This window comes from Macaca mulatta, chromosome 11 (genome assembly GCF_049350105.2).
Source record: "Macaca mulatta isolate MMU2019108-1 chromosome 11, T2T-MMU8v2.0, whole genome shotgun sequence".
NCBI lineage: Eukaryota > Metazoa > Chordata > Mammalia > Primates > Cercopithecidae > Macaca > Macaca mulatta.
The window spans coordinates 47899444-47912709 of NC_133416.1; the positions used below are offsets into that span (position 1 = coordinate 47899444).

General features: G+C 34.4%; 1 protein-coding gene across 3 annotated transcripts in view; it reads left to right on the top strand.

Annotated features, from left to right (window-relative positions):
* The window catches only part of CNTN1 (contactin 1), a 380108-nt gene that overhangs the window by 305557 nt on the left and 61285 nt on the right, over positions 1-13266 (top strand). For all 3 annotated transcript variants that reach the window (XM_077952290.1, XM_015151426.3, NM_001261751.1), the window contains 1 exon segment: positions 2233-2382. In XM_077952290.1, the coding sequence (XP_077808416.1) occupies positions 2233-2382 (150 nt within the window).

The following is a 13266-nucleotide window of genomic DNA, read 5'->3' on the forward strand; positions in this document are numbered from 1 at the left end:
GCAGGGGAACAGGTCTGACAGACTCAAGCCTCCTAAAACACTTTTGTACTGCATACCCCCGAACCCCTGCCAAACTCAATAATTATAAACTCACAAATAGCTCCATCAACTTCTGCCTTTAAGGTTCAGTATTAGTTTCCTAGGGTTGCCAACAAATTAACATAAACTTGGTAGCCTAAAACAAAAGAAATTTACTCTCTCATAGTTTGGAGAACAAAATCAAGGTGGTGGCAGGGCTGCATCCTCTCCAAAGGCTCCATTCCTTGTTTCTTCCAGTTTCTGGTGGCTCCATATGTCCCTTGGCTTGTGGCTATGTCACTTTCATATCTACCGTTGGTGGTCTCATAGCCTTCTGGTCTTCTAGGTGTGACTCTTCTCTGTGTCTTTCTTTTATAAGAACATTTGTCATTGGATTTAGAGCCCACCTAGATAATTTAGGATAATTCTACCCTAAGATTCTTAACACTTACAACCTTAAACTTAATTTAAGGGTCTGCCAAGCCTTTTTTTTTTTTTTTTTTTTTTTTTCATATAAGATGACATTTACAGGTTCTGGTGATTTGGACATGGACATTTTTTGGGTGAGGAAAGGCACCATTTAACCCAATACAGCCTGTTTTCTATAAGGGGTTAATATCAATGAATAGTGTCTAGTAAAAAATGGCTACCTTGGCCAGGCATGGTGGCTCACGCCTGTACTCCCAGCACTTTGGGAGGCCGAGGTGGGCGGATCATGAAATCAGGAGATCAACCATCCTGGCTAGCACGGTGAAACCCTGTCTCTACTAAAAATACAAAAATTAGCCAGGCAAGGTGGTGGACACCTGTAGTCCCAGCTACACAGGAGGCTGAGGCAGGAGAATGGCGTGAACCCGGGAGGTGGAGCTTGCAGTGAGCCGAGATCACGCCACTGCACTCCAGCCTGGGTGACAGAGTGAGACTCCCTCTCAAGAAACAAACAAACAAAAAGGCTACCTTACTCAGCATCATCACATAAGCTCTATTCTCCCTTCACTCCGTAAACAGCCCTTCACAAACCAAAACTTCACTTTACTTCTTTCAGTTACCTAGAAAAATGTCCTTATGCATGTGAATTAAAACAAACAGCTTCTGATTTGGTGTAAGGGAGGAGTGAAAGAGATAGGAAATAAAGAGGTAGAAATTCTTAATAAATCCTAATAAATCAAAACAGAGGGGAAGGTAAAGGGAAACTTTTAATCAGAAAGTCAAAAATATATGTCAAATCTACAGAACAAATCCATAACAAAATAAGCAAAAGTAGTGTCTAGCAGAGTTAAAATTACGGCAGGGTGAGATGGGACAGTCCGAGCCATGTGAGAATTTGTCCAAAAGTAGAAACTGGATGCTGGGGTGCTTAGCATTTATTGTGTTGATGGACATGTCATCTTTAAAAATTATGTATTCGTGGTCTACATTGCCAGATAAAACTTCCCTAAATAATAAGATATTGAGTCATAGACAAGCCTACAGGTACAGGTATTTACATGAATAGGCTGATTATTAAAAACATGTGGAAATATTTGAGGAAGCTTATAATAATACACAGACCTGCCTTGGTTGCATGTTTTATTATATCTCAATTAAATAAGCAAGCTAAGATCACATTCCACCATAATTTATCATCTCATCTCTACTAGTATCTAGTAGCATGAATTCTGAGGGATACTTAACAAATCTTAATAAAATTATTATGACATTTATTATCACTGGTCCAAATGATTTGAGTATAAATCTACAAAACCAAGTAAAAAGGATATAAACTTTAACCTTTTCTACCCTAGTTATAAACCATTTGCTAGCCATAGACTATATCAGTGGCAATACATAAAATTTTGCCTCTCCAATTGTACCTTTATCTCAGGAAATCCTTTTCGATTACACCTTCACAATACAGCTCCTTGCTATTCAAGGTGCAGTTCATGGACTAGCAGCAAGCCTGGAGGCTTGTTAGACATGTAGAATTGCAGTCTCCCTGCCTCGAACTTACTTACATAGGTGATTCATATGCATATCGCTCTTTGTAAGTTTATTATTTATTAAACTTCTTCTCTTACTCCCTTGAACTGAAATTTTGTCATTCCTAGTTGTAGTTTTTACTTCAACTCAATGTAATATATACCATTCTCCCTGAAATAGTAAAATAAAAATGAAAGTTATAAAAGTGATAAGTTAATCAACCTATATTCTCTATTTACTGTTTATTTTATTTAGATCCCCCAATTATTGAAGGAAATATGGAGGCAGCAAGAGCAGTGGACTTAATCCCATGGATGGAGTATGAATTCCGCGTGGTAGCAACCAATACATTGGGTAGAGGAGAGCCCAGTATACCATCTAACAGAATTAAAACAGATGGTGCTGGTATGTATATAGAAGAAACTTGAAATTTTAAAAGATTTGTAAATACAGTGCCACTTTAATATATGGTTGAATGTATTTGAAAATAATGCTCTGAGGTAAGTGATTCATCTAAAAAGCATGTGTGTGTATTTCACATGTGTGTATTCTCTATCAAGATAGTCAAAAATCAAAAGAGGAAATACGAAGTTTAAGAATATTTTACATAATTAGTATAGAGGAAGAGGTAATAGGGACTACTGAAAATGCCACTGGAGACCATTGGAATGACGTGAGTATTTAGATTATAAACTTTAATGTAAATTCTGAATCTTAACTAGGCAGACTCTTGCTTTATTAAACAAAGTTTCATGATTTAGAAGGTTCATAATTTTGTGTCTCTCTCAAACTCATTTATAACTGAATGGCCACGTCGGTGAATAGTTTATGGTAAATACTAACTGCAATTAAATAGCCTTTAGTGCAGGAAATACTCTTATTTTTTCCTTCTCCCCTATATTACTAAGGAAAAATGTTGTTCTGATTTTAATGATAGCTCTTCTTTTATTATTCCCTGTATCAAAAATAAAATGTAGCCTCTCTGAGCTCATTTGACTAGGCCTTGCCAAACTTCAGTGTTAGATGGTGTAGAGACGATTTTAAATGAATGACAGAGTTCCATGAAAATGCTACTGTGATCTCTTAATATCACTTCTCTACATTTCTGCTTGCCTCAGTTCCTTGGCCTAACTTCTAAATATAATTATGAGTTCTAATGTCTTTATTTTGAAAAGCCAAGTAATTCACAGGCACTGCCATAAGTAAATTATCTCTTAAAGTTTCATGTAATTTAATGTAATTTATTAGATAAAAATGGTAATTCTGAAATTAAGGGGCCAAAGCACTAAAATACCTTGTCTGTGTTCAATGCTTTCACATCCATTTCATTTAATCCCCATAATAACGTTTGACATAGGTAGTCCTATGCTTATGTTCATTAATGGGCAATAGACTCAGAGACACTAAATAGTTTATCTAAGTTAATATGACTAATTGCAAGATTCAGAATTCAAATTTAGATCTGACAGCTGTTCTCATACATTGAGCTTTCTCAAAGTCGGCTTCTCAAGCAGGATTCTAGAAACATACCTATTTATATGAATCTTTATTAGAGTTCTAATAGAAACTTAGATTTCATCCTTAACTATGATACTAGATATGACCTAAACAGTAAATTTTTTGTTTTAGCATATCCATCTACAAAATGAACACTAGTGTTTGCTTTTCTGTACCTCACAGAAATTTCATCAGGATATGTAGGTAATCTAAGATGAAGCTTTATAGGAGACAGATACCATATAGCCAGGATTCCTGTGTTTGGTTTGTATCATTATTCCCTAGAGCTGCCTATGTTTGTAATAGAGGCTTCTGTATTATGGACTGAACAGTGCTGCTCTTTCTTTAAAAACAAAAATAAAAAGAAACTGGGGCATGATCCCACTGGTGGTTTACCTATGTAATTTTATACTGACAGATCATGTATTTGATTTAACAAGGATTCATTAAAATTGCAGAAAAATACCAAGTGATTAAATTGGTCTAAACAAACTTACCTCGGGTAAAATATTTTTACCTACCTATCTCAAATATAGACCTTTAATCACGGAGTTTAATTAATTTTCTGTGATCTCTTGACTAATACAATCTGACTTAAGTCTTAGCTGAACACCATTCTTTTAAGTAAAAATTGTCAGAGAGAAAGGATACTTTCTTTGGCACTGGTAATAGATGTAGGCCTCCCTCGTTTTTTGGAATTTTGTTGCCAATATTATCTTTATTATTTATCTCAGAAAATGATTTATTTACAATATATAGGCTCATCATCTAGACATGATTACCATAAGATCTGTCTTAAGTTATTTTTTAATCTCAAAGTAGAAGTGACAACATTAAATATTTTTTAAGAATAAAAACAGCAAAAACAATGTCTCAGAGAGATTCAATCTAATTCTTTCATACCTAAATTTCTGAATATAATATATACTTAAGATCATATCTAGAAGTGAAGTGCTCACTATCAGTGATTCGTATGTAACTCTGAAGAGTATTTACCATGATGTCTTCTTATCCTTAAGTGTTAGGAAAAAAATGTTTCCAAGTAACATCAAACCTAAAATTTTGGCACAGTTGTTACTTTAAACCAACTTTTTTGTTATCACCTTCTTTAGGCATCATCTCTTACATTATGTTTTCTAAAATGGTATTTTGTTAAGGACTTAGTTCCCTATCTGATGTGCTTACCAAATAACTTCCCTTACAAGCCATCAGAGCCAAGTCCAAAAGCAAACACACCTATTCACAGAGTAAGATACAACCTTGTAGTGATATGAGTTGATTCATTCTTCTCAATTGTAAAAAAAAATAATAATAATAATTCTGTAACTTCTAACACATTTGTTAATCCATCATCAGAAAATATTTTGAGATCTTTGATTAATAAACTCATTACTATAGTTTACACATTTGCAGTATACCGTCAGACATAGTGCCTAGTTCTCTGTTTGCATTGCTTAATTCCCACAATAACTTTATGAAACAGATGAGGAAGTTAAGATTACACCCAGCTAATGTGAAGCAGAGCTGGGATTCAAATCTAGGTGTTTCTCATTCTAAAGGCTTTGCTCTGAAGACAGTGGGTTGTATTGTGACTCCGGCCACTGATTCTTTGGTGGAATGCTGGCATTATTATCTAAAAGCTGTGTAATTTGAGGCACGTTACTTAACCTCTGAGCCTCACTTTTTTTTTTTTTTTTGACAGTTCAGTGGCTCTTTTTTTTTTGGAGTGCAATGGCACAATCACAGCTCACTGCAGCCTCGACCTCCTGGTCTCAAGCTATCCTCCTGCCTCAGCCATCCTAGTAGCTGGGACTCCAGGGGCTAGTCACCACACCCAGCTATTCTGTGTGTTTTTTGGTAGAGACAAGGTTTCTCCATGTTGCCCAGCTGGTCTTTAACTCCTGGGCTGATGCAATCCACCCGCCTTGGCCTCCTAAAGTGCTGGAATTACAGGCATGAGCCACTGGGTCTGGCTGAGCCTCACTTTTCTCATTTCTAAGTGGGAATCATTTATCCTAAGGGATGATTTTTATGTTTACAAACATATTAAGGAAAGCAGATAGCACTACGATGCCTAGTATTTGCTCAGTAAAATTTATTTATTGTGCTATTAAATTTCCTTTAAAAATGTAATATGCTTACAAGAAAATATGGTCTCCTTTCTACTTTGTAATGGATTACCCATTCAGCAATACATTTCCAATTTTTATAAGCATAGAAGAAAGGTCATATAATTTTATGTAATTTTCAATCATCTTTTAAAAATCATTTTATGTATTTGATATAATTCAACAGAATTTCTCTGTTGTTTTGCTGTTTACTTGCTTTATTAAAATTGAATATGCATAAAATTGGACATTTACATTTTTCATTTATATAAGAAAATAAAAATACTTTCTAAATGAGGGATGTTTGTTTTGTCATGTACCATTATATCAACTCTCTAAGAGATGCCAGCTTATGTTATATGGGACAAAGGCTGGTTCCCATTTGATGGAAAGGTTGGTCCCCAGCTTCATTATGCTGATTGAAAGACATGACATTATCCAATGCCACACATGCCCTTATCTGTCCAATTATTTAATGCTAAGATCTCAGTGCACACTTGGGTACATTCTTTGGATTCAGATAAGTGCATTATAAAATGGATGCTCCCAAATGAAAAATTAGAAGATGGATTTGTAATTCATTTTAACCAATTTAATTTTGACTATAGAAAAGAGATAACAACAGTATCCTTTGAAATAATGTGTCATTGTAAGATATGCCCCCATAGCTGATAGCTCTGCAGGTGCAGTTGGTGAGTCCACATCCTAAAATGGTACATTCAGGATTAACAGCTTTGTTTATTAGCCAGATCAAGCCAGTCAAAAGAAGGAAAGGGGAAAAGGAATAAAACCAGAAACAAAACTTTCATATTATGTATATAGCCTTGATTTCATGCCTAATGAAGGTCTGTTGTTCTTTCATTTAGTATTCTTTCTCGTTCTTTCTTCTTTCTCTTTTTTACACATATTGATAAAGGAGAATAATAGAAATAAGAAAATATTTTATAGCTGGTAAGGTACTATTTGATGTTGGTTGCTGTCATTAGTAATTAAATAAATCTTTTTAAAAAGAAGCAAAGAGGATAGATGTTTAAGCCATCTGAAGACCTGAATTAAAGACAGCAGCTTCTCCACATGTGAGCAGTGTAACCTGGGCAAGTTAATTAGTGTATTCAGGATTCATTTGCCTTTCCTATTAAGAGGGGATGATGCCAATTCTCCATTAACCTACTTCAAAGTGCTGATCTAGGTATCCAGTTAGATGTAGTATATGAAAATAACTTCTAAGTTCTAGATGTGTCTGTTATTAAGCTGAGATCATTCATTCATTCAGCAAACTTATATTTAACACACTGAAATATTTGTTAAAGATAAAAAGGAGAAACCAGGAGTGTAAGATGATGACTGGGGCTATTGGAAGTTAATTGAGGATGAAGAAAAAAAGGAGTGATCAAGGTGACAGTAGATTTGCATATTATAATTTAGAAGACTCTATTGCCAAACACATTGTGTTTTGATGATTGAAAACAAGTTTAACATATATATTCGATGCTATTGTCCATATACTGAGGAAAGTAGAAAGTGTTCATATTTTAACTTAATTTAAACAAATAGTCTGTAATTGGTTTGGATTCTTCATAAGGATTTTACTGTGGATAATTATAATTTTAATGTAAAGAATTCTTTTCTGCCCATCCAAACATTTTCCCCAACTGACCTATTCTTAGATTATCATTTCTTTGTGCAATTAAAAACTCACTCTGCTTCACCTATTTAAATTTCTTGTTTGAAAACAAGGCCTATAACAATAAACAAACCTACAGTTTCTATCTGATAAGACATAACTATCTGTGACCCTCCATCTTTTTAACCTACAATGGGAACATCATTTTAACATGGTAGATTATATTAGGGGTGTTAGCAATATACTCCTCTATCAGAGCAAGTGCTCATAAGAGTTGCAAAGAACTATTCTCATTTTAATGTTAAAATATTATATAGTTCATTTGATTTTATTAATAGCTCTTTAGAATTATATACTTAAGTACTTAAAGTATAATAAAAAAAGAATGTATGTATAAATATAAAATTAAGGCAGGTGTTAGACTTCAATCCTTTTGGTTTTCCAGACTAGAGCACTGTTTACATAACCATGTTGAATCTTACATAACCATGAAATTTTGGTACAAGTCAAAGAAAAAAGTTACATTCATGGTTAACGTTTCATCTGTAAAAATGACTGTGTAAGTTAAAGTAATAATTAACAAGAATTAAAGTAGTCAATATGTTTTGAATCAAAAGCTTATCTTCATATACTTTATAATTTTTATAATTTAAGATTTGTCACAAGCTAATTTGTACATTGTTAAATAAAACATCAAAGCCCAAAGAGGTACTTATATGCAAATTACTTAAGCATTCAGATCTGAAAGGAAACTTGGCAGCATTAATTTCTTTTCATGGGAAAGAATAGTCATGGCATTGACTTGATTTTCTTTTAAATCTATGACTGAAATACAGAAGCACTCTTATAAGCATCATAAGGGAATTACTATTAAACAAATTGAGACAAAAGGACAAGTAAAAGCACCTCACTATTTTTAAACTTTCATAGTAAAATTATATATGTTGTTAATAAATGATTAATAATTCAATACTTTTTCTGAATAATAGTTTACATTCTTTTTAATGGTTTATTGTGTAAAGAATGTCTAGTTTGTTTTCTCTTAAGTGCACTGGAGCCTAAACTTAAGCTTCCTTGTGCTTAGGGTGATTTACTTCCCTGAAACAAATCACTCTGGCCAAGTCCCCATTTCTGCGGGGCTGAGTGCAAAGAGAGCACTTAACTCCTCTATTCTCAGATTCATGTTAAATATGTAGGTTATGTGTCAATTCCACTTGTGAAAACCTTTTTCTAATATGCTAAGGCTACAATTGAACTCAAAGCTAAATGAAAGAAATTAAGTCGATAATCCAAGTAAGATATAAAAACACTGTATTAAGAGAAACAGTTACCGATCTTGTGTGTGTGTGTGTTTGTTTTTGTTTGAGACAGAGTCTAGCTCTCTCGCCCAGGCTGGAGTGCGGTAGCGCGATCTCAGTTCACTGCAAGCTCTGCTTCCCGGGTTCACGCCATTCTCCTGCCTCAGCCTCCCAAGTAGCTGGGACTTCAGGTGCCTGCCACCAAGCCCAGCTAATTTTGTTTTTGTAATTTTAGTAGAGACGGGTTTCACTGTGTTAGCCAGGATGGTCTCAATCTCCTGACCTCGTGATTCACCCGCCTCGGCCTTCCCAAGTGCTGGATTACAGGCGTGAGCCGCCGTGTCTGGCCTCTTCTGTGCTTTTGTTTATGTCCCATTTTCCGTGGATTGAGCTCAATAGATCTTTGAAGACCAAATCAATCTTGAAAATATGTCATAAAGTACTTAAAAGAAACATGATAAAATGGAAATAGATAATCTAATTTAAACATACTCCATTTTTAGGTCTGTTCCAAATAAAAAGGCTAATATTGATTATAATGAAAAGCATTTCAGTACAATGCTTTAACAAATAATACTTGTCCTAAGGAAGGCAATATTTGATTCGAAAAATTGCAGTATAATATTTTAGAGTTATTTTTGAAATTATTTGCCCGTGACTACTATACTTGTACTTAAACACCCTTATTGTTTGATTATAGGACAACATACTTTTTGTTTTCCTATAGCATGAAAAGTTTTAACTTCAGAATATGAGTTATAGGGGTAAAAGAGTTCCTAGAAGTTATTTTAATATTCCAGCTTCTAATATATATTCTATCTAAAGTGCTATAAATTATTCATTTATTAACCCTGTGTACTGAGTTTCATTTTCTAACAGCTATGTGATGACACTTGAATAGTAAAATAAAATTGCTCAAACTTCATATTATTAATAATTTCTCTATGGGTAAACAAAATAATCATATAGTTTTATTTTTTTGTTTTTTTAAGTTTTATTTTAAGTTAAGAGGTACATGTGCAGGTTTGTTGTGTAAGATAAACTTCTGTCATGGGGGTTAGTTGTACAGATTATTTTGTTAACTAGGTATTAAGCATAGTACCCATTAGTTGTTTTTCCTGATTCTCTCCCTCCTTCTACCCTCCATTCTTCAATAGGCCCCAGTGTGTGTTGTTCCCCTCTATGTGTCCATGTGTTCTCATCATTTAGCCCCCACTTATAAGTGAGAACATGCAGTATTTGGTTTTCTGTTCTTGCACTAATTTGCTAAGGATAATGACTTCCTGCTCCATCCATGTTCCTGCAAAGTACATGGTCTTGTTCTTTTTTATGGCTGCATAGTATTCCATGGTGTATATGTACCACATTTTCTTTATGCAGTCTATCACTGAAGGGCATTTAGGTTGATTCCATGTAATTGCTATTGTGAATAGTGCTGCAATGAATACTCATGCATGGGTCTTTATAATAGAACAATTTGCATTCCTTAGGGTATATACTCAGTAATAGGAATGCTAGGTTGAATGGTATTTGTTTTTAGGTCTTTGAGGAATTGACACACTGTTTTCCACAACAGCGTGAAAGTGTTCCCTTTATCTCCACAACTTTGCCAGCATCTGTTATTTTTTGACTTTTTAATAATATCCATTCTGACTAATGTAAGACGGTATCCCATCATGGTTTTGATTTGTCTTTCTCTAGTGATCATTATGTGAAGCTTTTCTCATATGATTGTTGGCCAGATGTGTGTCTTCTTTTGAAAAATGTCTGTTCGTGACCTTTGCCCACTTTTTAATAGGATTGTTTCATTCTTGTAAATTTGTTTAAGTTCCTTATAAGCTGCTGGATATTAGATTTTTGTCACATGCATAGTTTGCAAATTTTTTTCCCTTTCTGTAGGTAGTCTGTTCACTCTGTTGTAGTTTCCTTTGCTGTGCAGAAGCTCTTTAGTTTAATTAGATCCAATTTGTCAATTTTTGCTATTATTACAATTGCTTTTGGCATCTTCATCATGAAATCTTTGCCCATTCCTATGTCCTGAATGGTATTGCCTAAGTTGTCCTCCAGAGTTTTTATAGTTTGAGGTTTTATGTCTTTAATCCATCTTGAGTTCATTTTCATATAAGGTGTAAGGAAGGAGTCCAATTTCAATCTTCTGCATATGGCTTGCCAGTTATCCCAACACCATTTACTGAATATGGCGTCCTATCCCCATTACTTGTTTTTGTCAGCTTTGACAAAAATCAGATAGTTGTAAGTATGTGGTCTTATTTCTGTGTTTTATATTATGTTTCATTGGTCTATGTGTCTGTTTTTGAATATCAGTACCATGTTGTTTTGATTACTGTAGCCCTGTAGAATAGTTTAAAATTGGTTAGTTGGATGCCTCCAGCTTTGTTCTTTTTACTTAGGGGGTTGCTTTGGCTATTTGGGCTTTCTCTCTCTTTTTTTTTTTTTTGGCTCCATGTGAATTTTAAAAGTCTTTTCTAGTTATGTGAAGAATTTCAATGGTAATTTAGTAGGAATAGCATTGAACCTATAAATTGCTTTGGGCAGGATGGCCATTTTTATGATATTGATGCTTTCTACCCATGAGCATGGAATGCTTTTCCATTTGTTTGTATCATCTCTGATTTCTCTGAACAGTGGTTTATAGTTCTCCTTGTAGAGATATTCATCTCCCTAGTTGTCTGCATTCCTAGGTATTTTATTCTTTTTGTGGCAATTATAAATTGAATTGCATTCCTCATTTGGCTCTTGGCATGACTGTTATTGGTGTACAGGAATGCTAGAGATTTTCCCTCATTGATTTTGTATCTTGAGACTTTGCTGAAGTTGTTTATCAGCTGAAGAAGCTTTTGGGCCAAGACTATAGGGTTTTCTAGATATAGGATCATGTCATCTGCAAAGTGATATGGCTTGACATCCTCTCTTCCTATTTGTATGTCCTTTATTTCTTTCTCTTGCTTGATTACCCTGGCTAGGACTTCCAATACTGTGTTAACTAGGAGAGGTGAGAGATGGTATCCTTGCCTTGTGCCAGTTTTCAAGGTGTATGATTCCAGCTTTTGCCCATTCAGTATGATGTTGGCTCTGTGTTTGTCATAGGTACTGCTATTATTTTGAGGTATGTTCCTTCAGTACTTAGTATATTGACAGTTTTTACATGAAGTGGTGTTGAAATTTATCAAAAGCTTTTTCTGTATTTTTGATTTAATCATGTGGTTTCTGTTTTTCTGTTTTTCTGTTTCACATTTATGGATTTGCATATGTTAAACAAGCCTTGCATCCCAGGGATAAAGTCTACTTGATTGCGATGGATGAGCTTTTTGATGTGCTGCTGGATTTGGTTTGCCAGTTATTTTGTTGAGGATTTTTTTCACTGATGTTCATCAAGGATACTGGCCTGAAGGTTTCTTTTTTGTTGTATTTCTGTCAGGTTTTGGTATCAGGATGATGCTCAACTTATAGAATAAGTTAAGGAGGAGTTCCTCCTTCTCAATTTTTAGAATAGTTTCAACAGGAATGGTACTAGCTCTTCTTTGTACATTTGGTAGAACTCAGCTGTGAATCCATCTGGTGCTGGATTTGGGCTTTTTTTTTGGTTAGTTGGCAATTTATTACTAACTCAATTTTAGAGTTCATTATTGGTCTGTTCAGGGATTCAATTTCTTCCTTGTTTAGTCTTGGAAGAGTATATATATCCAGGAATTTATCCACTTCTTCAAGATTTTCTAGTTTATGTGTGTAGAGGTGTTCATAATAGCCTCTGGTGGTTTCTTATATTTCTGTGGGGTAAGTGGTAACATCCTTCCTTGTCATTTCTGATAAGAGTTTATTTTGAATCCTCTCTCTTTTATTCATTAGTCTAGTTGGCAATCTATTTTATTTTTTTCAAAGCACCAGTTCCTAGATTTGTTAATCTTTTGAATGAACTTTTGTGTCTCAGACTTCTTCAGTTGAGCTATGACTTTGGTTACTTCTTGTCTTCTGCTAGCTTTGGGATTTGTTTGCTCTTGGTTCTCTAGTTTTTTTAGTTGTGATTTTAGGTTGTTAACTTGAAATCTAACTTTTTGGTTGGGCATTTAGTGCTATGAATTTTCCTCTTAACCCTGCCTTAGCTTTGTCCCAGAGATTCTGGTATGTTGTATCTCTGTTCTCATTAGTTTCAAATATCTTCTTGATTTCTGCTTTAGTTTTATTATTTACCCAAATATCTTTCAGGAGCAGTTATTCAATTTTCATGTGATTGTATGGTTTTGAGTGAATTTCATTCTTGATTTCTAATTTGATTTTGCTGTGTTCCAAGAGATTGTTTCTTATTACTTCATTTCTTTTGCATTTGCTGAGGAGTGTTTTAATTCCAATTACATGCTCAATTCTAGAGTATGTGCCATGTGGCAATAAGAATAATATATATTGTATTATTTTGGGGTGGAGAGTTCTGTAGGTATCTATCAGGTCCATTTGATCCAATGCTGAGTTCAGGTCCTAATGATCTTTGTTAATTTTCCATCTTGATGATCTAATATTGGCAGTGAGGTGTTAAGGACTCCCACTATTACTATGTGGGAGTCTAAGTCTCTTTAAAGGTCTGTAAAAATTTGCTTTATGAATCTTGGTCCTCCTCTCCTGGGTGTATACATATTTACTATAGATTTTCTTGTTGAATTGAACCCTTTACTACTATGTAATTCCCTTCTTACTCTTTTTTGACCTTTATTGGCTTAAAGTCTGTTTTGTCAGAAACTAGGATGGCAAC